Source organism: Diaphorina citri, unplaced genomic scaffold, assembly GCF_000475195.1.
Source record: "Diaphorina citri unplaced genomic scaffold, Diaci psyllid genome assembly version 1.1 scaffold904, whole genome shotgun sequence".
Lineage (NCBI taxonomy): Eukaryota > Metazoa > Arthropoda > Insecta > Hemiptera > Psyllidae > Diaphorina > Diaphorina citri.
Window position 1 is genome coordinate 66,222 of NW_007378335.1, and position 24,666 is coordinate 90,887.

General features: G+C 40.7%; 5 protein-coding genes and 1 long non-coding RNA gene across 6 annotated transcripts in view; 4 read left to right on the forward strand and 2 right to left on the reverse strand.

Annotated features, from left to right (window-relative positions):
* The window catches only part of LOC103512957 (UDP-glucose:glycoprotein glucosyltransferase 1-like), a gene marked incomplete at both ends in the record, with an annotated part of 26,217 nt that extends 16,825 nt beyond the window's left edge, over positions 1-9,392 (forward strand). Inside the window, 6 exon segments of the mRNA XM_026826281.1 lie at positions 498-677; positions 2,707-2,793; positions 2,796-3,000; positions 3,367-3,529; positions 4,106-4,306; positions 9,230-9,392. Of these exon segments, the coding sequence (XP_026682082.1) occupies positions 498-677; positions 2,707-2,793; positions 2,796-3,000; positions 3,367-3,529; positions 4,106-4,306; positions 9,230-9,392 (999 nt within the window).
* A 744-nt stretch (positions 9,393-10,136) lies between these two features.
* Positions 10,137-10,897, forward strand: LOC113468950. The gene is made up of 2 exons (XR_003392520.1): positions 10,137-10,461; positions 10,725-10,897. It is a non-coding gene; the product is annotated as an uncharacterized LOC113468950 (long non-coding RNA).
* A 78-nt stretch (positions 10,898-10,975) lies between these two features.
* LOC103512958 lies at positions 10,976-12,466 on the forward strand. The gene is made up of 3 exons (XM_008477759.1): positions 10,976-10,981; positions 11,775-11,917; positions 12,109-12,466. The coding sequence occupies exons 1-3, from the start codon at positions 10,976-10,978 to the stop codon at positions 12,464-12,466; spliced, it is 507 nt and encodes a 168-aa protein (XP_008475981.1).
* Positions 12,467-14,446: 1,980 nt separating this feature from the next.
* LOC103512959 (probable WRKY transcription factor protein 1) lies at positions 14,447-17,441 on the reverse strand. Its single transcript, XM_008477760.2, has 4 exons — positions 17,222-17,441; positions 16,705-16,882; positions 15,418-16,057; positions 14,447-14,600 (listed from the first exon to the last, which is right to left on the reverse strand). The coding sequence occupies exons 1-4, from the start codon at positions 17,342-17,344 to the stop codon at positions 14,447-14,449; spliced, it is 1,095 nt and encodes a 364-aa protein (XP_008475982.2). The 5' UTR covers positions 17,345-17,441.
* A 945-nt stretch (positions 17,442-18,386) lies between these two features.
* LOC103512951 (alpha-crystallin A chain-like) lies at positions 18,387-21,678 on the reverse strand. The gene is made up of 4 exons (XM_008477751.2): positions 21,476-21,678; positions 20,414-20,646; positions 19,177-19,386; positions 18,387-18,759 (listed from the first exon to the last, which is right to left on the reverse strand). The coding sequence occupies exons 2-4, from the start codon at positions 20,639-20,641 to the stop codon at positions 18,628-18,630; spliced, it is 570 nt and encodes a 189-aa protein (XP_008475973.1). The 5' UTR covers positions 20,642-20,646; positions 21,476-21,678; the 3' UTR covers positions 18,387-18,627.
* The window catches only part of LOC103512960 (regulator of nonsense transcripts 2-like), an 11,021-nt gene continuing 8,018 nt past the window's right edge, over positions 21,664-24,666 (forward strand). The window contains exons 1-3 of the mRNA XM_026826283.1: positions 21,664-21,695; positions 23,083-23,951; positions 24,396-24,602. Coding sequence (XP_026682084.1) covers positions 21,664-21,695; positions 23,083-23,951; positions 24,396-24,602 — 1,108 coding nt within the window. The remainder of the gene's footprint in view (positions 21,696-23,082; positions 23,952-24,395; positions 24,603-24,666) is intronic.

Sequence of the window (24,666 nt, forward strand, 5' to 3'; positions counted from 1 at the left end):
CGTTATCCAGATGGATATGGCAGCAATGAGTCATCAACCCAAAATGAAAGAACCAATCAGAATGCGAGAATTCCTTGCATTGGCAAGGAAGAAGGCAGTATATCCCAAAATTATCTCTGCCATGCTAAAGAGCAAAGCAGTAAGCGCCAGACATTAAGAGAGAAAGCAGTATGAGCAGTCACAGTTCCCTCTATGAAACCTCTTTTAAAAAATTCTTTTTTCTCTATTGGGCGCTTTAATACTCGTACCTATGACAAGAAGGTCGTTTGCCCTGTAATATAGCTTTAAAAACATTAACCCATTCGTGTTCTATTTCAGAAATCTGAGCCAGGGTCCCGGGTTGCATTCCTGGTAAATCCCGCCTCCTCATCTGATGAGGGAAACCTCTTTTAAAAAGTTCTTTTTTCTCTATTGGGCGCTTTAATACCTATGACAAGAAGGTCGTTTGCCCTGTAATATAGCTTTAAAAGCATTAACCCATTCGTGTTCTATTTCAGAAATCTGAGCCAGGGTCCCGGGTTGCATTCCTGGTAAATCCCGCCTCCTCATCTGATGAGGTGAAAGGACAACACTTTGCGTTTCTGGCAGCCCTGCACGCTGGTTTGGATGTGGAGAAGAGTGTAACCATAGCAACCCAAGCGTTGACCCAAGCACCGGCTAGTATTCCTGAGTTGAAGGTATGTGATGAAAAAAATCCATATTTTTATTTCCGAGCTTAGTTAGTTTGGTTAATAGAGCATCTGCCTTGTAAGCGGTGGGTTCGATTTCGATTTCCATCCGGGGGCGGATTTTATCTTGAAGAGATAATGTTCGTTCTCAGAACGGCTGGCTTTAAAAAAAAAATAATAAAATAAGTACTTTAACATTTAGTAACTAACCAAACTCAACGCATAACAGAACAAAAGAAAAACATACTTTTGATTCAAGCTCATTATTACAATAACAATAATTACCTATTATTTCTATGAAAGTTTCCTATCCTCCTGTCTTCCTTTTCTCTGCGCTTTTGGAACTATAAGACCTTGGAAGTTACAGTTCCCTTTATCAAACCTCTTCAAAAATAATAATAAAGATCGATAACCATTATCAGATTTTCGAGAGTTTAGAAGAATGAGAGTTTGTGCTTCAAAAGGTTACTTTGATAGAATTGATCTGGACAGTCGGACCCCGAATCAAGTCAAATTTCGATCCTGAGATATATATATTTTTTTTTTTTCTTTTTTAGAGTTATGTCCCTAGTCCTGAGATAATTTTACCCTTTCTCTTTTCTGATCAAACATTGTGCACTCTAGACATTTTATTAAATTAAAACAAAAAAACTCTTCGATGTTTTTCTTGTTGCTTAACATTGTAGAATTTATTTCATTTTGTACATTAGGTTTTACAGGTCTCAAGTGAATGGTATCGATAGTTATCGATAGTGCTATCGACAGTTCTCCCTCTCTAGCTCCTCCCATGTTACCTCTGAGCAGAGTCGGAGACTGCTACGCCTCCGGAACGACGGAATCTTCAATACGATGACTATCCGATTCTAACGAAATTTGGCCAATGTTTCACGTTTAAAAAAAAGCTCATTCGCTCGTTCTACAGTTCATTAAAATCTCTAGTGTGTAGGAGTCTGTATTTACCTTGCTAGACAGTAGGCCGCGTCCAGAAAGCAATCACTTGGCTTCTTCTCCTGATAAGTGAATGCTACATAGAAAATTTAGAACTTACATCGCATCGTTCGAAATTCGAAAACGCAAAACTTCATAAAGTTATCAAACGAAAGTGAAAGTTTAAAAATAAGTAGAACACGAAGAGGCAAAGAATAGGGGGGGAAAAAATCTGGTGTGAACATCACACGACTTTCCTTATCCTACTGAATGATGCTTATTTGAGTGTTCTCCTAACCTAACTTTTACAATATATCTAACCGTATAGTCGGTATAGCTGAAAACCGCCAAAAAACGGTCAAAATACCGCCGACCGTAGCACCTATCTCAACTAAACGTTTTGTGCTACATCCTTGTCATATTTGTGAACTACATACCAAATTTCAAGTCTCTAGCTCATACCATTCCCGAGATATTGTTAAATTACACCGAAAACCGCCAAAAAAGCGGTAAAATGCCGCCAAGCGTTGCACCGGTCTTAACCAAAAGTTTCGTGTCGCATCCTTGTCACATTTGACAGCTGCATGCTGTAAAATGCCGCCAACCGTTGCACCGATCCTAACCAAAAGTTTCGTGTCGCATCCTTGTCACATTTGACAGCTACATACCAAATTTCAAGTCTCTTTCAAGTCTTTAGCTTATACCGTTCCCGAGATATTGTTAAATTACACCGAAAACCGCCAAAAAGCGGTAAAATGCCGCTTTACAGCTGCATACCAAATTTCAAGTCTCTAGCTCTTACCGTTCTCGAGATATTTTGTTTACAGACAGACACACGGACCAATGGCAATGGCTGAAACTTTGTATTTAGGCTCTAGGGACCTCAAAACGTGTTTTGAGGCTCTAGGGACCTCAAACCGTGTTTTGGCACTAACAAGCTGGATCCGTCCCTCCGGGAATTTTTTGAACATCGAAAATTTGACCCGATTACATTACTTTTCTTCCTATAGGATAAGGAAAGTAAAAAAGAGATAGGTACATATCTGGGGAAAATTTCGTCTGCACTTAGAAAATAAATAAATTGTATAGAAAAAATAGATATTCTTGGAAGGTGTTGAGTTATGATTTAAACAATATCAAGCTGAAGAATGTGGACTCCAATGTACATTCCGAATATGAACTGGAATTTTTTATTATTTTCAAGGTCATTGCTTCGAGTCGGTGAACGGCAATCCCCCGCGCGGCCTTCAAATGACCTTGGGTACTGAACAAGATCCCGTACAGGTGGATACCATAGTGATGGCCAACCTGGGCTACTTTCAACTGAAAGCCAACCCTGGAGCCTGGATCCTAAGACTGAGACAGGGCCGGTCTTCTGAGATATACGATATAACACATCATGCAGGTGAGAATTTCAAGCGCTAGGTCGCGGGTTCAAGTCCCACCCAAGGTGTATTTTATCTTGGACAGATAAGGTTCCCGGAACAGGTGGCTTTTCTCCTATCCTGTCTTTCTTCTCCCTTCGCTTTTGGGACGATAAGACCTTAGCAGTTCCATTTTTTTTTCTTCTAATAGCCTACTGGTTAGGGGGTACAGGAACTCTTTAATGCTGTTTTAGCAATATAAATAAGGCTGTTTCTCGTATTTATTGTGTCTAATAGCAAAGTTCCCCTCTATCCTCACTAAATGCTAAGTTATATTTAGCATTTGTTTTGAAGATAGACTATAAATTTACCTTTATTTATTTCATTTTATTTTATTTTCATATTAGGCTCAGACACCCCAGTGAATTCGACCGACATCAAAATCCTCATCAGCTCGTTCAAGTCGCACATTCTGGACGTCAAAGTCACCAAGAAACCAGACAAACTCAATGTGGACCTTCTAGCTGAGGACTCGGCTGAGAATGGAGGCCTGTGGAACTCTATTACCAGGTAATCAAAATAGGTTCCAAATTTTAATGAATAAATTTGTGTCTAATGTAGCAGTTGTTTCATTGCTACGAAGTACGAAATAAAAACGGCGGTGCAACACCATCTTTAAAAAAATTGTCTTTGGCAAAAACAGAGTGGAGTGGAGAGCATAGCTCACAGAGCATCGAGCAGATAGAGGGAAAGGACGATAGAGGAAAGCAACGAGTTTATAGCATTGAGCTAAGGACAAAAAGCTCTATGCTCTTTGATCCACTCTGTTTTTAGGATTATTATTTATGATATTAATCATATTTCCCGTCATTTCCAGCACATTTGGAGGCAAAGAAGATTCTGAGAGTGGCGAAGAACGCATCAACATATTCTCAGTAGCTTCTGGTCATTTGTACGAGAGATTCCTACGTATTATGATGCTGAGTGTGCGCACAGAGCATCGAGCAGATAGAGGGAAAGGACGACAGAGGAGAGCAACGAGTTGAAATAGCATTGAGCTAAGGACAAAAAGCTCTATGCTCTTTGATCCACTCTGTTTTTCGGATTATTATTTATGATATTAATCATAATTCCCGTCATTTCCAGCACATTTGGAGGCAAAGAAGATTCCGAGAGTGGCGAAGAACGCATCAACATATTCTCAGTAGCTTCTGGTCATTTGTACGAGAGATTCCTACGTATTATGATGCTGAGTGTGCTCAAACATACAAAGACACCGGTCAAGTTTTGGTTCCTCAAGAACTACTTGTCTCCCACGTTGAAAGATTTCCTGCCCCGTATGGCCAAGTGAGAAATGAGTATAGGCGCTTTTCCCCTAATTATCAATTAATGATGGATTTTTAGCTAAATCCCCGATTAGCGATTTTTATTTTATTTCTTAAAAAAAAAAAAAAAAAACGACAATAAAAAACAACAACAAAAATTGAAACTTTGGCCTCCAATCAAAGGCCAGTATTGTAGGCCAAAGGCCAGTATTGTAGGCCAATGGCCAGTATTGTAGGCCAATAACCAGTGGCCATCAAATATTCAACAATATTTACTTTTTCCATCTCCCCATTCGCAGGACACAGACTGGGCCCGCATCGCTTCGCTGTTCACGAAACACACCGAGTATTGCCGATCCGTACTCGGGTTGTCCTCGGGCACCCTCGGGCTTCTCACGAACGGTCGCCTCATAGGCCCCCTCCACACGGGCGAAGTGTTCACCGCCGCTGACTTCTCTCTTCTGGACCGGCTTACTCTGTCCCTGTACACGGAAAAGATATATGAGTCTCTGAAATCGTCTGAGTCGAGTGAAGGACTGCTGAGTAATGATATGCTGCTGAAGACGATTAGTATTCTGATTATTAGGCCAAATACGAGAGTGCGGTTTACCTTGCCGGAGCTGAAGAGTAAATATAGGTGAGTAATTAGAAAAAGTAGAGTTTTCAAAGATGAATTTTGGGTAGCGTAGCACACCTTCCTAGGAAGCTCTAGATCAGAGGTTCGATGCCCGCTCGGGGCCGATTTTATCCTGAACGGATAAGGTTGTTTCTCAAAACAGCTGGCCTTCTCCTATCCTGTCTTCCTTCGCTTTCGCGACGATAAGACCTTTGAAGACGATCAGTATACTGATTATCAGGCCAAATACGAGAGTGCGGTTTACCTTGCCGGAGCTGAAGAGTAAATATAGGTGAGTAATTAGAAAAAGTAGAGTTTTCAAAGATGAATTTTGGGTAGCGTAGCACACCTTCCTAGGAAGCTATAGATCGTCTGTCCGATGCCCGCTCGGGGCCGATTTTATTCTGAACGGATAAGGTTGTTTCTCGAAACAGCTGGCCTTCACCTATCCTGTCTTCCTTCGCTTTCGCGACGATAAGACCTTAGCAGTTATAGTTCCCTCTGTCAAACCAGACACACAGACCAATCGTTGCTAAATATAGGTGAGTAATTAGAAAAAGTAGAGTTTTCAAAGATGAGTTTTGCGTAGCGTAGCACACCTTCCTAGGAAGCTCTAGATCGTCTGTTCGATGCCCGCTCGGGGCGGATTTTATCCTGAACGGATAAGGTTGTTTCTCAAAACAGCTGGCCTTCTCCTATCCTGTCTTCCTTCGCTTTCGCGACGATAAGACCTTAGCAGTTATAGTTCCCTCTGTCAAACCAGACACACAGACCAATCGTTGAAACTTTAGATTTAGGGTCTGGGGACCTCAAAACGTGTTTTGATACTAAAACCTGACCATTAAATTTTGTGTTGAATACATTACTTTCCTTTTTAGGTATAAGTTAAGGAAAGTAAAAATCCTACCATGTGTACCAGGCTCAAGATCTGATTTCGGTTCCTTTTGGTTTCAGTGCCATCAAGTTAGAGCCGGCGAACACCACCGAGCCAATATTCGACATTCAAGTCATTGTAGATCCTGTGTCCAGAGCAGCCCAGAAGATAGGACCTATCCTGAAAGTTCTACATGGAGTACTCAACGCCCGTGTTACAATACATATGAATTGTGCCGAGAAAAACAGTGATATGCCACTCAAGAGGTGAGTGAGATATTAGATTCTAAATACAGTAGAACCTCGATTATATCAACTTGGGACCGAGGGTAGTTGATATAATCGAGGTTCTGTATAAAAGTTGATATAATCGAAATGCCGTATAAAACAATGAAAATAGGGCCAAATTTAGTGGTACAAAAGAACAAAATAGGGAAGAAATAGAAATACCCTTAGAAAACGCTAAAATGACCTAGTAGTCAAATAACCTGACATTTGCCAACAACAACCTTTTAATCATAAATTTTACCCAAATGCAACTGCTCCATTCAGTTCTCTCTTCTCCCCCACAGTTTCTACCGTTTCGTTCTCGAGTCGGAGCCCGGGTTCACACCGGACGGCACTCTGTTGCCCGGCCCCGGCGCCAAGTCTACCCAAATGCAACTGCTCCATTCAATTCTCTCTACTCCCCCACAGTTTCTACCGTTTCGTTCTCGAGTCGGAGCCCGGGTTCACACCGGACGGCACTCTGTTGCCCGGCCCCGGCGCCAAGTTCCTCAACATGCCCGCCGAGCCCCTCCTCACACAGAACCTTCATGTCCCCGACAACTGGCTGGTCGAGTCCATAGCTTCCCCGTATGACTTGGACAATATCAAGCTGGAGAATGTGGACTCCAATGTACATTCGGAATACGAACTAGAGTATTTACTACTTGAAGGTAAGTAAAAAAACACACACAAACAAAAACAAACAAACACCTACAAAAAATGTAGGTACCTAGGTTTGTAAAAAAAAGTACTAGACAAATTCTTTTACCGGAAAATTTTTAACTAGAATATCTGCTGCTTGAAGGTAAGTAACCTGGTGGTACTCGCCTGGTAATCAGGAGGGCGTGAGTTCAATCCTGTCTATTCACCCTTATGATTTGGACAATATCAAGCTGGAGAATGTGGACTCCAATGTACATTCCGAATATGAACTGGAATATCTACTGCTTGAAGGTAAAATAGAATAATACCTTGTTTATCCTGCTCGAATGAGACTAAAAAGTCCATTTAACCCAGCAGTCAAAACAAGGTTTCGTGTAGGTATGTTATGGATTTCAGAACATAATACATAATGTTACATCAGGAGACCTTGTATTGTAAATTAGGAAATTACTGCTAAACCGGACCAAATGACAAAATAGAGCTGAGTGGAAGAGGCTGATTGAAACCATCGACCCCGTATAAATGGGAAAAGGTGAAGGAAAGGAAGATAAAAGAAAATACTTATAGGTTTAATTTATTCATATTTTATTATTATTTTCAAGGTCATTTCTTCGCGGGACGATAAGACCTTAGCAGTTCCATTTTTTTTTCTTCTAATAGCCTACTGGTTAGGGGTACAGGGACTCTTTAGAATAGAATAGAATATACCTTGTTTATCCTGCCAGAATGAGACTGAAAGCTGTTTTAGCAATATAAATAAAGGATGTTTCTCGTATTTATTGTGTCTAATACCAAAGTTCCACTCTATCCTCACTAAATGCTAAGTTATATTTAGCATTTGTTTTGAAGATAGACTATAAATTTACCTTTGTTTATTTTATTTTCATATTAGGCTCAGACACCCCAGTGAATTCGACCGACATCAAAATCCTCATCAGCTCGTTCAAGTCGCACATTCTTAAAATATTGAACTTTTTTTTAACATTATAGGCCTGTTCCCACTTGTCGTTTGGAGAAAAAAAAATTGTCGCGTGTAAGTGGGAACACTCACATTTAAATTACATTGCCTACAAGGACATTTTGTGTCGTTCAGAAAAAAATCGTGTCGTGTGTAGTGGGAACACTCTAATTTAAATTACATTTGCCTACAAGGACATTCGGAAAAAATCATGTGAAACTCACGATAAGTGAGAACGGGCCTTATCTTTGATTTTTTTTTTTAACCATCTAATCCTCTTTCTCTGTCCCTCTTCCAGTGTAACAATCCTCTGACTAAAGAAGCCAAACTGAGCGCCGCCATGCGAATAGTGAAAAATCATGTGAAACTCACGAGAAGTGAGAACGGGCCTTATCTTTGATTTTTAGTCCGTCCTTCCTTTATTATTACAATAGTTGTTGGATCCACGGATCGAAGGACCAAAAATGTTGGGTTCTAAACTTGCTTGTAGGAAATAAACTTATTGGAAAGGAAAACTTGTTGGAAATGTACTTGTTGGATAGTAATAAAAAGGTATAAGGGACGGACTATTGTATTCGCTTCAGTGTCGTCTGTCGGTCTGTCTGTCGGTCTGTGCCCATAGAAGGACTTATCCAAACCTGGTCGACCTATATATCAAATTAAAGGTCTTTTTACCAGGAACACGAAAATGGTGGTGTACAATGTTATCCAGCAGAACCATGAAGCCAATTTTTTTCACATTTTCTCACACAAATGAGCTCTGATCTTGAAATTTGTCGCGACGACCTATGAACTCAAAGCGAGAAAACTTTTTGATTCTGTCGATCATTTAAGATCGGTTTTAGCGTGACCTATGTTAAGCTACGCCGAGCAAGGCCAATAAATGGATGGGTGACTTAAACCTTATATTGGGAATAAAGGGAGAACGGGCTCTAGTGGACGATCTGGAAGCGGAAGACTCTAGTCCTGACACCCATCCCGTACATACCGAACTGTGAGGAACCTCAGGTACACCTCATTACGATCTCGGATCGTAAAACGTGAAACTCAAGGCGTATAGACTGCCGGACTGGTGATGTTATTTCTTTCCGGAAAAACCGAAGACTGACTCTGTTCGGAAATTTTCGTCATATTGGGGACACACCATGTTTTGTTTATTAAAATAATGCATAAGTACATGGGGTTTGAAGAGACCTTTAGTTGATGATTTTAGGGGGGAGTTTTCCGGCCCACAGTAAACGAACAGAATGAAAGTCCGAAGGAGGCGCCCCCCCCCCCGGGACCTAGCGCTTAGAAGCCAGGCTTCCAAGCTCACTAGGCTGGCTGAGAGCAGAATATTAAATACCCCTCTATCCAGTTGCAAAATCACGTTATTTGCCCTTGTCCCCTACGGATTGCCGAAGTTAAGCAACGTTGTATGTGGTTTATATTTGGACGGGTGACCGTCTGGGACAAAGCTTTTAAACTCGAGGGGCTGCTATTTGAAATCCCATCGAAAAAGCCTGATATGACCTCGAAGTTCAAAGGTTTTTTCTCACATGAAAAAAAAGTTATGCTTTTATTTTCAGGGCCTACAAGTTCGAATACGAGCTAGTGCAATACAAATGGCCTCGCTGGCTCACACAGCAAACTGAAAAGCAAAGGATAATTTGGGGATACAAAATCCTGTTCCTAGACGTCCTCTTTCCTCTGGATGTGAAGAAAATTATATTTGTAGATGCCGACCAGGTAAAATTAATTTATTTTCAACACAAAAAGTATCCTTGAAATTTTCAAAGAGGTTTGATAGAGGGAACTGTAACTGCTAAGGTCCTATTGTCCCAAAAGCGAAGAGAGAAGAAAGACGGGATAGGAGAAAGCCGGCCATTCCAAGAACGAACCTTATCTGTTTCGGATTAAGTCCGCCCTGGGCGGGAATCGAACCCGTGTCGTAGCGCTTACAAGGAAGGTACGCTATTCTCCAAGGTAACCAACCGAACTAGATGTTTTTGCCTAGAGAAAATGACCCAATGCTCAACTCCGGGCATTTGAAAACAACATGTTTTTTTTATGTATTTATTATTCTACTAGCCCGCTAGTTCATCCCGAGGCATGGCCAAACTTGTAGAAAAGGCATGGCCGAACTTCTAGAAAATAATAAAAATACGGTCGCGCTGCGCGCTCCCTATTAGCTGCATAGTTATCAAACTAAAAACATAAACGTAACTCAAAATGTTGGTCGACAGCGGAACATTAAATTTCTCTCCCGCAGTCTCTGCTTCCTGTGTATTTCTTATGGAGATTTTAGCGATCAAAAATTGATCATATCTCAGGATCGGTTTAGAATACAACGGGCCCCCTTTTCTTTTTTCAAATTTTGCCGCCATTTTTTTAATTCGTTTTTTTTTGCTAACTTCTTACTTCACACGGATCTAAAATTTGCTGACTTCACATATCGATAACAATTTTTTGAAATTTTCGGCGGAAAAACGGAAATCGAGTAAAGAAAATTTTGTGTGGAAAACTTGGAAAAAGAAGAGACAAATCACCATCTTGGTTGGAAAAACCCTCTGGAATAATGTGGATGGTGAATAAAAATTAGAGAAACCACTGAAACAGGTATGGAGAAAATTCTGTGTTTCATCAAAAACCAGGAACAGAATCTAGTTTTCAACTCATCCTGTTATCAGTAGATTCAGTAGTGTGTTATCATTTGGGCGCAAACTCCGAGTATTTGATGTTCCAATCCAGTACTAGAGTTGGTGCTGAACATTGGCCTTACCCCTGAAACCACCAAGCATACATACCTAGTAAAAAATAGGTAAGTACTTTTAACTTAAGTATGGATCCACTGGTGGTGTTAATCATTGAAGTATTATTGTTAGGTGCTGACTTAAACTTTAAAACCCATCTTTCTCGTTTCTCTCAGCTAGATGTGATACCTCATTGAACACATTAGTTCCCAATGATTCACAGAAGTTGTACATGGTTGGTATCTGGATAGGTCAGGGCAATCAGGTGGTGTTGGCTTTTCCTACCCCCACCCAGAACTCATGTTAACATTGACTGAATTTTAAATTCCAGCTCTTCATAATTAAAGAATGTCAGATGCTCAAACAGCCAAACCGATTCAGACAGCCTCATTCTATGGAGAACACCGCAGTCATCTGTCAGAAAACAATAACCCGCTGCCTGGAATTGAACCTGCACTGCCTCCCTATCTGTCCGATCCTCTCCTCGGCCCTTCCAAAGTGTGGAAAATCTTCAAGAAACAGCGTGGACCTCGAGAATCACTTCATTATCACATTCATCGGAGCTAGGTCAAATCAGCAATCATGCGAGCGCAGTTCCGGCCCATTTCTTCGCTATCACGTAAGTTCCTATGACATTTTCGTATCAGATAGTGCACGTTTTTGACAAGTCTATTGAGTCGCCTTTGAGCGCTGTTTGCGTCTTGTAGATAGCGCGGTCTGGAAAATAGGAAGGAAGGGGAATTCAGTATAAATCACGGGAAAATCTAGCTATTTGTACCTAGTTTACTTTTTGCCAATCAATACTATCGGAATCTTCTTCTTCACCTTTTTCCGGTTAAACTTTGTTGGCGATGGTAATTCTAATCAGTACCTACTATTTTGCCATTCGTTTCCTCTTAACCATTTCTCCCATATATCCTTGTTCATACAGTTTTCCCACTTTTTACCATTGAGAATAAAAATAATAATAATAATAAAAAAAAATCAGGTCCTTAACTGATGATAAACTCAAATGATTACCAATGAGTAATTCAACTTACTTCAAGAACACTTGGATAAGACTTCTTGAAAATTCCGTGTTGACCCAGCACCTAAATGGGAAGTATTGTGTCTCTTCTCGCCCATCTGATAAGACACGGGATGGGCATGCTACGAAAGAGGCATACTACGGGATGGGCATGCTCCGACACAGACCACAAGCGTCCAATGTAGCAGTTGTTTCATCGCTACGAAATAAAAACGGCGGTGAAACACTCATCTTTTAGGTACTGAATTTCTTTAATCACGATCGAATAAACTACGGGCTAAAAAATTCCCGGAGGGACGGACCCAGCTTGTTTTTTTTGAACCATCTAATCCTCTTTCTCTGTCCCTCTTCCAGTGTAACAATCCTCTGACTAAAGAAGCCAAACTGAGCGCCGCCATGCGAATAGTCGAAGTGGATGACTTCCTGGGGAGCAGTGGTGACTACTTGGAACGGATGATGGCGAGTGAGTCCGCGGATGTTGCGACTGAAGGGCGAAGGCCTGAATCCGACGAACGGATGATGGCGAGTGAGTCCGTGAATGTTGCGACTGAAGGGCGAAGGCCCGAATCCGAGGTTGCTGAATTTATACTTGCTAACTCAACAGTAAATAAATCTGAAGATACTTCACCTACGTTTGCTGATTCTACAGTCACTGATTCAATGATTCCTGACTCTACGAAGGGCGAAGGCCTGAATCCGAGGTTGCTGACTTTATAGTTGCTAACTCAACAGTAAATAAATCTGAAGATACTTCACCTACGTTTGCTGATTCTACAGTCACTGATTCAATGATTCCTGACTCTTCTGTTACTGAATCGATAGTTGCTGAGTCAAGAGTCATTCAATCTGAAAATTCCTCCTCGGTTGTTGAATCAAAAGGTTCTGAACCTGGAGATCAAACGTTCAGGAGATTAGTAAGAGAGATTGACAAGGAACCAAATGATGAAATTGGCGACCTTGGTGAAAATAGAATAGAAGGTGGACATTGCTTGCTAATTTGGTCAGTTCAAAGCCCCCGCCTCGTAGGAGAGACACTAGCTGAGTAATCGTACTTACAGCTTTATCCTTGTCTGGTCATTCAATCTGAAAATTCCTCCTCGGTTGTTGAATCGAAAGGTTCTGAACCTGGAGTTCAAACGTTCAGGAGATTAGTAAGAGAGATTGACAAGGAACCAAATGATGAAATTGGCGACCTTGGTGAAAATAATGCTCATTAAATGAGCATTCTGCAAACGATCCAAAATCTAATAATATAGTGAACGGTTGATAAAATTATTATTTAAAACCTGCAAATTTATAAAATCTTTCTACTTAAAAAACTGTTGCTGAATGAATTTCGTAGAATAAATAGGGTTATAGGTATATCGATTTCATTGTTTATCAAATTTTCAAATTTCATAGTCATATTTGGCTAGTTTGAATAAGTACAGTAGGTACGCAATTAGAATCTTTTTTTTATTAGATTACTTGGGTAACTACGAAGGTCTCAGTTTAATTCCATACTCAAAAAGCCCACTCCAAGGCTTGGGTGTACTGTAGGCTGTAGGGCCAAACAGCCCTAGAGGATGGATTAAGCAGATAGGAACTATGGAGATCGTATCGTTCTGAAATCAAAGAAAGAAGGAGGACAAGATAGGAGAAAGCCAGCCGTTCCGAGAACGAGTCATCTGTTAGGATATATTCTCCTTTGAAGTTTGTCCCGTCCGGGAATCGAACATGCGACCTGGCGCTTACAAGGTAGACTAATTATTTTAACTAGCCAGAGGTAACTATGAAATTTAATGTATTTTCTACACTCTCTTTTGTATTTTTTACGTTTATGTGGTGGTGTGCTTGCAAATAAAATTGACGGTGTCAAATATTATGATGGATTTTTTTTTTTTTTTTTTTTTTTTTTTTTTTTTTTTTTTTTACAGTGAACCTACAAGTGATATGCAATCAAAGATAGAAGCAGCTAATCAAATAAGAGAACTAAATTCAAATACAAGTAGTGATAGAAAAGAAATAAATCCAAAAATCGAACCTATGGACTTGGAAACAAGCACTGAAACAAGGGACAGTCATCACATGGAAACATCCAGTCAAACCAGAGACTTGAATTCAGGGACTGGCGAAATCAATAGTGAGATACGACCCAAGATAGAACCAATAGAAGAAGAAGAAATTGGGTCAGATTCTCTGGGTTTAGACCGAAATTTAGAAACAACAGGTTGTCGAAGCAAATCAAAAGCAGAAGATGAAGGCAGTTCAAAGTCACGAAGGCCAAAGAAACAATCAGTTAGTGAACGCCAAAGTACAAACCACAGTCCAGAGAACACTCACTATGAATCAAATGATGAGGCCAATGAAGAAAAGAAAAGGGTTTTTATCAAAACTTCTGAACCTGTTGTGAAGAAAATCAAACTATGACCCTCTCAATGCCTCAATTTTCGGAGGAAGAAAAAAAGCACATGTGATAAGTAGGAAAGTAGTTAGGCACGGTACACGTATATTCCACTTTTACATGGCTTTATTAGGATTTAGCTACATTCCTCATACGATGTGTTTAATTAACTTTTTCTCTACCATTCCTTTTCAAGAATTGTCTACAGATCTATGATTTAGAAATCCACATGTACCTAAAATACTCGTATGTTGGTTTCAAAAGAAATCATCGTAAAGGTACCTAGATCTACTATAAGACTTTACCTTTTACATATAATATTTTTTTAGATTTTTTTTTCGTTTCGAGACTCTATTCTTATACAAATAAAAAATGAAACTATCTATCAATGATAACGATATTTAATCACATGCATTTCTTCTGTTAGATTCCCAAGACCAAAAGATATTATAATGTTTTTCAGAGTGCCTCGAAAAATCCAGATTCAGCATTTATCCTCAAAATGAATCCCTTTAACGAGAATTCTGGATTTCAAGGTGGACAAAAATGGACTGGTTGGTTGGCAAATTTTCGACTGTCGATCACGAATCGAACCCACAACTTGTGGACCTCGAGAATCACTTCATTATCACATTCATCGGAGCTAGGTCAAATCAGCAATCATGCGAGCGCAGTTCCGGCCCATTTCTTCGCTATCACGTAAGTTCCTATGACATTTTCGTATCAGATAGTGCACGTTTTTGACAAGTCTATTGAGTCGCCTTTGAGCGCTGTTTGCGTCTTGTAGATAGCGCGGTCTGGAAAATAGGAAGGAAGGGGAATTCAGTATAAATCACGGGAAAATCTAGCTATTTGTACCTAGTTTACTTTTTGCCAATCTAGGAGAAGACTAGTCCAAATTTCCTCACGCTATATCAATAGCGAAAAGCGAAGGTTGAGTGCGAAGGGCATCCCACTCGGAAAATTTTGTTTAGCCAAAACCAGTTGGCCTCAAAGCGATCACTCTAAAGCTGATTGGGAGGCCGACGACAAACGCCGACCCCATCTAAACATGGGAAAAGGCGAAGAAGAAGATTATTTTTTTTAAAAAGAAGCAAGCTACCTTCCTTTTACTGTTTCCCTCTCTCCCTCGGTATCTGTCCGTCTCCCTTCTCTTCCTACTTCAAGCTATTCTTGAAGTTAAATTCTCAAATAACCGAGGACGAAATTCAATGCTTTGACTGGGATTAGAAGGACTAAAAGGAATGTTCCTCGTTAGAGACAGCTTGAAAATTGATTTTCATGTAGGACACTCAAAATTTGACACACTTTCACTATCGAACATCCTTCCATGATGTTTTTCCTGGAAAGATATGGGAGATTATTTTAAAGCAGTTTAACGTCACTGTAGCTAAGGTTTTAAGTGACAGGAGTTTCACCCTCAAATCGGCGACAAGCTACGCGCCTACTCACATTAATCTCACCCAACCTGAGTAAGACCGGGAAAAGCCAGTAGCACGTGATTGACCAGATGGTCGATTGGTCACCCAAACTGATACCAACCACACGCAACGTTGCCTAACTTCAGTGATCCGTGGGAAACTGATTTATCGAGTATTTATCAAGTTTACTTACTTGTGAAAAAAATGCTCAATGTATTCATACACATGGTCGTGATACAAAAGCATGGACTGAATCCCCATCTCATGCGGTATTTGATTGAGCCACACATTTGGATTGTTAATGCCAGCTTTTGAATTTCCTTGATTGACAATCGAATTCTGTTGATCTCCGAAGTCTTGCACAGGTTCTTGGTCTTCATCTATCGTCAGATCTAGACTGCCGTGTCGAGCTGTAGAATTTAGAGATGACTTATTATTGGAAGTCATTACAGTTGTATTAGGTCTTGTAGAAGACTCTTCATTATTTGATTGATTATTGTTGAAAGACAACTGATTATTGTTGAAAGATGGTTGATTATTGTTAGAGGATGTCATTATAGCTGAAGTAGGTCTTGTAGGAGACCCTTCCTTATTTGATTGATTATTGTTGGAGGATGATTGATTGTTGTTTGAAGATAATTGATCATTGTCGGAAGATATTTGATCGTTGAAGGACATCAGGGCAGCTGTAGGTAAAGATGTTTGATTGAAGGATATTGGAGTTGTGTTATTCAGTGTAGATGTTTGTGAGTCAGATTGAGCCAAGAGAACGATTGTAACAGTAGATGTTGTAGTGGTACTGGGAGTGGTAACTGGAGTGATGGCTGTAGAAACTGAAACCAATAGTAGAAATATGGAATTAGGTATGAAATAGGTTCTAATTAGTAAACTTAAAACTACTGCTACGAAAAATAACTTGCATCTTCCATCGCATCTTAAGAAACTGGAAATCAGTGGTTGGAAAGAGAAGCTTAGAAAACTGTTACTAAAAACTGATTTTTCTCCCTTATTCCTTTATTTTTTAGTTTTCTGCAGAGTTTTAACTCTCCTAGTACGAAATTATGAAATAGGTTCTAATTAGTAAACTTAAAAGTTCTGCTACGAAAAATAACATGCATCTTGCATCGCATCTTTAGAAACTGGAAATCAGTGGTTGGAAAGAGGAGCTTAGAAAACTATTACTAAAAACTGATTTTTCTCCCTTATTCCTTTATTTTTTAGTTTTCTGCAGAGTTTTAACTCTCCTAGTCTCCTACATAACTCCTACGTAAATGGAAAGTATTAGAATTTGAAATCGGTTCAAACTTCAAAATTTCATATCTTCCAAAATCGAGGCATTGCATTGCTGTTTGGTGGGAATATTCGTTTCTCCCCTAACTTCAAAAGTTTTTTCTCTTTGAAACCTCTCTCTCTCTCTCTCTCTCTCTCCCCCCCTCCTTTTTTTCTTGTCTATTGGCAGCTGACTAGTTCTGAACCATACCAGTTGTGGGTGTTGAAGTTGTACTGGTAGGTGCCACGGTGCTGTTTCCAGGCCGGTGTATAATGTAGGGGAACAGTTTGGTGGCGTTATCCGGCATAGGTACGTTAAGCAGTACGCCCATGTTGGTGGCTATGTTCATGTTGGGAACCTCGGCCGGGATTGCAAGCCCAACTGAAAACTGAGGATATGGGGTAGAACCCTTCAATAACCAAAACAATCTTCCCGAGTGCCAGCCTAGTTAGCTTGGTTGGTGGCGCGTCTGCCTTTTAAGCGCTAGGCCGCGGGTTCGATTCCCGCCCGGGGCGGAATTTATCCTGATGGGATAATGTTCGTTCTCGGAACGGCTGGCTTTCCTCCTATCCTGTCTTCCTTCTCTCTTCGATTTCTCTAGCAGTCACAGTTCCCTCTGTCAAACCTCTTTAAAAAAAAACTTGATATTTGCATTCGCTTAAAAAAGTACAGTTACAATTTTGGTTCCCTCATCAAACCTCTTTTTTTTAAGGTATAAATAGTTTACCTGCATGACGGTTCCAGTAGGATAAATAATAGCTCTTCTTTGTCGTAATCGGGATAGAATTTCCGATTCAGTATGCCCAGCGAGCAATAGAAAGCTCAGAACCAAAAGACGCCTGTTGTCCATTTTATTTGATGAACTACGAATTATTAGTTCAGTGTTATTAAGGAATGACCGTCACTCACAACTTATAAACTGTCACAGTTAGGTTATCATTAGTAATCTACAAACTGCTGTACCCAAATACAAATTGAATTGCATCTCTTCGTACGTTCTGAGTTCTTTCTTCGTAACTTTCTGTGCCCTAATTTGATGGGTAAACAAGTAAATATTCGACAGAGCAAACACTACGATCAGGGCCGGAATCGAACCAAGGAACAGTAGTGTTAGCTCTATCTACCTCCCTATGAAGACCCTGGAGCCAGCCCAATTACCAGTTAGCTTGGAGGGCAGCGCGTCTACCTTGTAAGCGCTAGGTCACGGGTTCGATTCCGGCCCGGGTAGATTACAGATAAAGTTCGTTCTAGGAACAGCTGGCTTTCTCCAATCCTGCCCTCTTTTTAAAAACAGTTAAAGCTCCCTCTATCAAAGCTGAAAGTCCTTGAGGATACAAAACGAAAAACAAACGAGATTTTTTCTAGTGAGAAAAAAAAGCTTTATTTAGGATTTGAAAAAATAAAATAAGGAACAAAACTTACATCAGTCTCAATAAAAAAGAAATGAAAATTGGAAAAAAAGTGAAAAAAGAAGAAAAAGATATTAGTGTTTTACATCGATTGCTTTCTTTAGTGTAAAAAGGAATTAAGGGAATTGGAAAGTTCTTAAGGAATTCTATTTAGGAATGTACGGACAAAACATGAACTTGATTGATTTGTTCATTCACCTAAAGCTAAGCTAACCTAATACCAGGGCTAAAGTCTCTTAAGTTATCTGCCGGCTTGGATGATTATTATGAACGGAGTCCTGGTAAAGGATTAGGACAGACTCAGCACTCTATTTTTCTTCGTTCGAAGTTTGAGTACCCATATGTTATTCCAGTCCTACTCAAAATTATAGATCTTGTCTGTGGTAAGTGCTAGCATGGTTGTTTATTCATACCTCCCAACTCCCAATTACCCACTCTCCTCCTTCTCCTCAACTTCAACCTTTACATTTTAAACTTAGGTACCCTCACTACTAATTACAAATAATAATTCAATCGTTCGCACCTTCGGTGACGAAAAACCACCGCCAAAAATTATTCTCTCTTTACACTCTGTATAGATCGACGATAAAAACCCTGCTACCTTTTCCTTCACACAAAACTCCTTCTTACTCCTCAAACCTTCACTGTACTCAGATCATTGGCAAACGATTAGTTAACTCCTTCCATCAGAGTATTGGCAAATGAACAGTGATCTTCCTTCTGCTTAAGACTCCATCTTCTCTCCACTCGCGGCTTTTCCTCCGTTCTTGTTGCCCTGTTTGACAGCCGGTTGGTTGGTTTGAACTACAGGGATGGACCGCTCACCCGCGCCTTCCTTCGTGGCTTTCTTTGGTGCCTGGAAAAAAGAAAAAGAAATGTTGATTACTAGCTGTTCGCTGCTATGGGATAATTTTGGGAATCGAAGCTGGTATACCGAAGGAAGGCAATCCCGTCCGTGGGTTAGACCTCAATATTTCTAAGAGGTTTGAGAGAGGGAACTGTAACTGCTAAGGTCTAAGTCGTGCCGAAATCTAAGAGAGAAGGAAGACAGGAGAAAGCCGGCCGTTCGTTCCGAAAACGAACCTTATCCGCTCAGGATTTTATTATGTTAAAGCGGTCTCTTCCTGATCCCTTGTGTGCCGCGTCCATTTTAGTTTAGGACTATAGGATAAAATCCGCCCGGGCGGGAATCGAACCCGCGGCCTAGCGCTTACAAGACAAGACACCCGCTACCCACCAAGCTGACTACACTGACTCGTTTAGACTTACTCACCTGAATAGACAGGATGCCATCCGAGGACAGTTTACTAGCGATGGCCTGCGCATCCACACTGTCAGGTATACGATATCGCCGGGTGAACTCCCGTGAGATGAACCCATGCTGATCGGATCGCTCTTCGTGCTTAGCGTGAACCACTATGAAATCGTCCACCACTTTGACGTCGATCTCTTCCGGCTTGAACTGCTGCACATCTAGGTTCACCTGAAATGAGAGAACATAGGTAGGCAAATAAGTGGCCGAACGACAGTGGGCACGGTTGGTCCAGTGGTAACGCGCTTGCTTGCCATGCAGAACGTCCCGGGTTCGAATCCCACCATCGACAAAAATTTGTACTCGTTTTTCGATTGCAAATATTTCAACAGGTTACTTTCTGGTTCCCGTGTTGACCCAGCGCCTGAATGGGAAGTATTGTGTCTCTTCTCGCCCATCTGATGAGAGGCATACTACGGGATGGGCATGCTACGACACAGACCACAAGCGTCTTTTAAAACTTTTTTTTTGTAATTTTTTTCTGTTTATTAGTCAGTTCCCGTATTTTCCATAGATTTGGAAAAAACCGGAACAAAGGTGTGTTCCGGCGGAACATTTGATTTTTGACAAAAATACGATTGTTCCGGGGAAATAACGTACGGTTGGCAACCCTACCACTACATCATCTAGGCAGCTGTTTGGTCAGGTTTTGTAAATGCCAATTATGGGATAGTGAAATAATCCTCGGCTGAGTTTCCGACAGCAACCTGACGCGAACCTATGTCGAAAGACGAACCTTTTTTGTTTAAAATAGAGGTATCTACAATCTGCCCCGGGCGGCAATCGAACCCGCGACCTATAGTTTACAAGGTAATGTTTACTAGTCTGGCTTACCTATACTTTCAAATCGATTTGATCGGGTAGGTAGGTATACCTAGCCAACGTACATACTGTAACTACCCATAGGTTTGTTTACATATAGGTCACAGGTTCGATTCCCGCCCGGGGCTTTTTTTTCGCTGTCGGTTACAGTTCTTTAGCAGTTAATACAGTTCCCTCCATTAAAATTATTAAAAAAAAAGTTAGGTAGGTACCCCAGTACTGTTTGAGGACTGATCTGATGTAGGTAGGTGCCTGGCTTCGGTATAAAATATCTAGACGAAATAAAATGCAGAAAATAATAAAGTATAATAGTTTTCTTTTTAAATCTATTCTCTCCCTTTAATCCCTTTGCTCTTTTCTAATAGCTTATCCTTACCTTCAATCCTTCCTTGTCCAGACCAAAGTTGGACACCCCGCTCTCATTCTCCAGTACATGTCGCCAGGGGCGTACATATCCAGATCTGAGGGGCACACTGAGTATTCTTGGGGTGGGGAAGTGCTGGAGGAGGTCGTGGGGGTGGTAGCCCAGGCCGAAATGCTGATCGTAAATGTTCGGATGAGCCAGGTCTTCGAGCTCGTTGAGAAGGTAGGGGATTAGAGACATGATGCCTGGGGGAGGGAAAAATAGGAGTTAAATATGGTTAAAGGGTAATAATAAAAATAATAGTGCTTATTTACACTGCTCGCATATAGGACTGAAAAGTCCCTTTACTCTAGCCGTAAGCTACTAACTACTATTACTGTGGTCAAATTCACGAATTATATTGATAAAATTCCATACCTCGGCTGGGATTGAACCCACACCCTCTCCTGTTTACCAGACGAACGTCTTGACCACTACGTTATCTAGGCAGCTGTTTGGTCAGGTTTTGTAAATGCCAATTATGGGATAATGAAATAATCCTCGGCTGAGTTCCCGACAGCAATCTGACGCGAACCTATGTCAAAAGACGAACCTTTTTTGTTAATAGGTATCTACAATCCACCCCGGGCGGCAATCGAACCCACGACCTATTGTTTACAAGGTAATGTTTACTAGTCTGACTTACCTATACTTTCAAATCGATTTGATCTGGTAGGTAGGTAGGTATACCTACCTAACGTACATACTGTAGAATCAGTAGAATGTATACATACTGGAACTACCCATAGGTACTTGAACTCGACTTGTTTACCTATAGGTCACGGGTTCGATTCCCGCCCGGGGCTTTTTTTTTTCGCTTTCGGTTACAGTTCTTTAGCAGTTACAGTTCCCTCCTTTAAAATTCTTCAAAAAAAAAAGTTAGGTAGGTACCTACCTAAAATTTGAGGACTGATCTGATGTAGGTAGGTGCCTGGCTTCGGTATAAAATATCTCGACGAAATAAAATGCATAAAATAATAAAGTATAATAAAATAACTGTAAGAATACAAAGTAAAGATTTTGATCTCAGCTTACCTTTAATTGAATTAATTCACGAACACGAAACTTGGAAAAATGTAAATCGTTAACCTTTACGATAAAAAAAAAGTTCACAAACGCTTTGAAAAACTGAGTCGGAAAATTTCACTTGAGTGACTTGAGAAAAAACGCTTGGAAAATCGCACAAACTTTTTCACTTTCGAAATGCACTTTGAACGCTTGAAATGAACTATGAAGATCAAGCAGCCAGTTGCCGGTATAAATATGAATCTTCAAGTTTTCCAGAAGATTTTCGAAGATTCCCGAACTTAGTGGAAAGTTCTGGAAGTCCCAAGTTGAGAACCCCTGATTGTCGGTTTCCTCGGGTGCAAACGTTTGCTGGAAGTTCATCGGAAATCCAATAGAGCGCGCTACTTGGTTTGCGTGTATTAAGGGTGGTTCAAAAATTCCCTTAAAATTTTAACTTTAAAACTGCTCTTTCTACGTTGATTAAAAAATTACATGACGTTTTTGGTTTTTTTAAAATCAATTTGAACATTTTCGAAGCTTTTCTTATCGTTTTCATCCACAAAGAGGCTTTTTTGGCTAGACCATTTCTTCCATTTTATTGAACCACCCGGTATGCTTGATGAACTACTAGCGCTACCTATGGGATTTTACAGGAACTTTTAGAAAACGTTCTCTCTCTACTCTATTCAACCTCCTTGGTTGCCATGGTAACCAAAAGAGCAAGGAGCTCTCAACATGCGGCTAATGATATGTTTATGATAGGTAGGTATTTCTAGAAACTACGAGATAGGTACCTACTTCACAGAACACAGCAGGGGTTTTCAAATTTTCATCCTGTTCAAGAATATTTTTACTTTCCTCATCCTAGGCATAATAATGTGATTATGTGTTCGCCTAAAAAAGTTTAGATAGGTACCTATTGATAGACAGGAGAGCGTGTGTTCGATTCCTACCTAAAACTCATAGAATAACATTAACCTCACCCAGTCTGAGTTTGGCCCAGGAAAGCCAGCAGCACGGGATTGTTCAGATGGTCACCCATCCGTATACTAACCACGCACTAGGTTGCTGAACTTTTAATGACCTATGGGGAACTGGGTGCATTCAACGTGCTACATCTGCCGGCTATTCACGCTCAGACCTAGAGCTGTCAGATCGTCTGAGATCTAGATCTGTCAGACCGTCTGAGATCTAGATCTGTCAGATCGTCTGAGAGACCTAGGTAAGAAGCTTTTTCCGCCACACATCACGCTTAAACTGTCTGACCTAGAGGTCTGTCAGACTGCCTGACCCCAGTCTGTCAGATGGTCTGAGATTGAGTGGCCGTCATAAGGTACCAATAAATTTCGAAGTCAAATTCACCATTCACCTACACACCAAAGTTGCGGTTGAATCCGCGATTTTTCTTCGAAGTTTGAGTACCCCTATGTTATTCCAGTCCTACTCAAAATTATAGATCTTGTCTGTGGTAAGTGCTAGCATGGTTGTTTATTTATACCTCCCAACTCCCAATAAACCCACTCTCCTCCTTTCCTTTTCCTACCTAGCGATATTTTGTTCCAAGTTTCAAGAGAGTAGGAGGGAGGCCCCTTCTTTCGAGGTATAAACTATAAACATGCTTCACTTTTCGAAAGAAAATCCCTTGTCTATACCAAACTGAAGAACTTCACATCTCAACAGTTGGACTCTCTACTGAAGGATCTCTCACTGCTCAACCTCTCCAAGTATATGAGCGAAGTGACCTCAGCGCTGGTCGACGTGAAACTGAAGCTCACGGATGTCCCCAGCGCGCTCATCCTGTGTAGCGAACTACATCGGGTGTATTCCGATTTCGCGAAGCTCTTCTTCGACGCGTGGAGCCGAAGTTTAACGATGAAACGCGACGAGAAGATCGTCAACTCGTCAAAACTTCGCGTGGATCTGAGATTCTACGGAGACCTGATCAGTAGCGGCGTGTTTCAGAACAAGGAGGCATTCTGTCTGCTCGGCAATGTGCTAACCTTCCTCATATCAACAGACAAGGAGGAGCACAACAACCTGAGCATCATTATCAGCTTCTGTAAATATTGTGGGGAGGATTACGCCGGGCTTGTGCCAAAACATATTCAGGTTCTCGCGCGCAAATATAACGTTGAGGTCCCCAAGAGTGACCTGATTCCTCACGAGAAGCAACGGACAGTGAAACTTCTCCTCGTAGACTATTTCCAATCCCTGTGCCGGCATATACTGAAGGAGAACAGTGAGTTGAAGAACTTTGAGAAGCAGAACCTGAGGATATTGCAGTCAAAGGGAGAGTTGCGTCAGGAGAGGAGAGACCAGTTTGAGAATCTGATGGCTTCGTTGAGGAAGCTTACACAGAGTGCGGAAACATTTGCCGAGTTGATTGCGGAGACACTGCCCGAGATCCCCAAAGACAAATGTGTCACTGATGAGACTAACAGTACAGGTGAGAGTGATGAGCTAATGATGATGACAGGACAGAAGTTATTTAGATTCGTGGAGCGTTTGCCGAGTTGATTGCGGAGACACTGCCCGAGATCCCTAAAGATAAATGTGTCACTGATGAGACTAACAGTACAGGTGAGAGTGATGAGCTAATGATGATGACAGGACAGAAGTTATTTAGATTCGTGGAGCTTAGCACACCTTTGGAAAATTGGAACCCTTGGTCCCTACACTTAAGCCTCTGGGTGGATTTTTTGTGTATGATGCTGAGCTATATATTATTTAGGTTCGATCCTACTTTCTTTTAGGAGTTTGTTAAAAGACCATTTAAGTAAGGTTGATGGAAAAGAGCTAAAGTTTTTCTATTTCTGAATGATAAACTTTTGGTGAACTTTTCCCTCCTCTATATCTTTGGTGGATTTTTTCCTCTATTCCTCTATTTTTTTTTTATTTATTTTTTTTTTTTTTTTTTTTTTTTCTGTATATGTTCTCTTTCCGCTAGATATCAGCTCCGATCTCGTAAACATGCTCAAGAACGATTTCAAATATCACACCAAGAAGAAAGATCAGATCAATATCGAGTCTAAAATCAAAAATGTTCGCTACATTGGAGAGCTGGTGAAATTCAAACTCTATTCCAAGATAGAAGTTCTCTATTGCCTGAAGGTTTTGCTCAATGATTTCGCACATCATCATGTAGAAATGGTAAGTGAGGGTGTGTGGGGTTTTTTTCAACGATTTTTAACGATTGTACCTTGGAATCGCGTTCGCAT

Coding starts and splice junctions, on each gene's coding strand:
- LOC103512958 (XM_008477759.1), top strand. Junction 11,918..12,108: donor GTTGCGACTGAAGGGCGAAG/GCCTGAATCCGA, acceptor CGAAGGGCGAAG/GCCTGAATCCGAGGTTGCTG.
- LOC103512951 (XM_008477751.2), bottom strand. CDS start 20,641: ATGTCTCTAATCCCCTACCTTCTCAACGAGCTCGAAGACCTGGCTCAT. Junction 19,387..20,413: donor TGGACAAGGAAGGATTGAAG/GTAAGGATAAGC, acceptor CTCTCATTTCAG/GTGAACCTAGATGTGCAGCA. Junction 18,760..19,176: donor ATGGCATCCTGTCTATTCAG/GTGAGTAAGTCT, acceptor TCTTTTTTCCAG/GCACCAAAGAAAGCCACGAA.
- LOC103512959 (XM_008477760.2), bottom strand. CDS start 17,344: ATGGACAACAGGCGTCTTTTGGTTCTGAGCTTTCTATTGCTCGCTGGG. Junction 16,058..16,704: donor AACTTCAACACCCACAACTG/GTATGGTTCAGA, acceptor TATTGGTTTCAG/TTTCTACAGCCATCACTCCA. Junction 14,601..15,417: donor ATTGAGCATTTTTTTCACAA/GTAAGTAAACTT, acceptor CCTATTTTCCAG/ACCGCGCTATCTACAAGACG.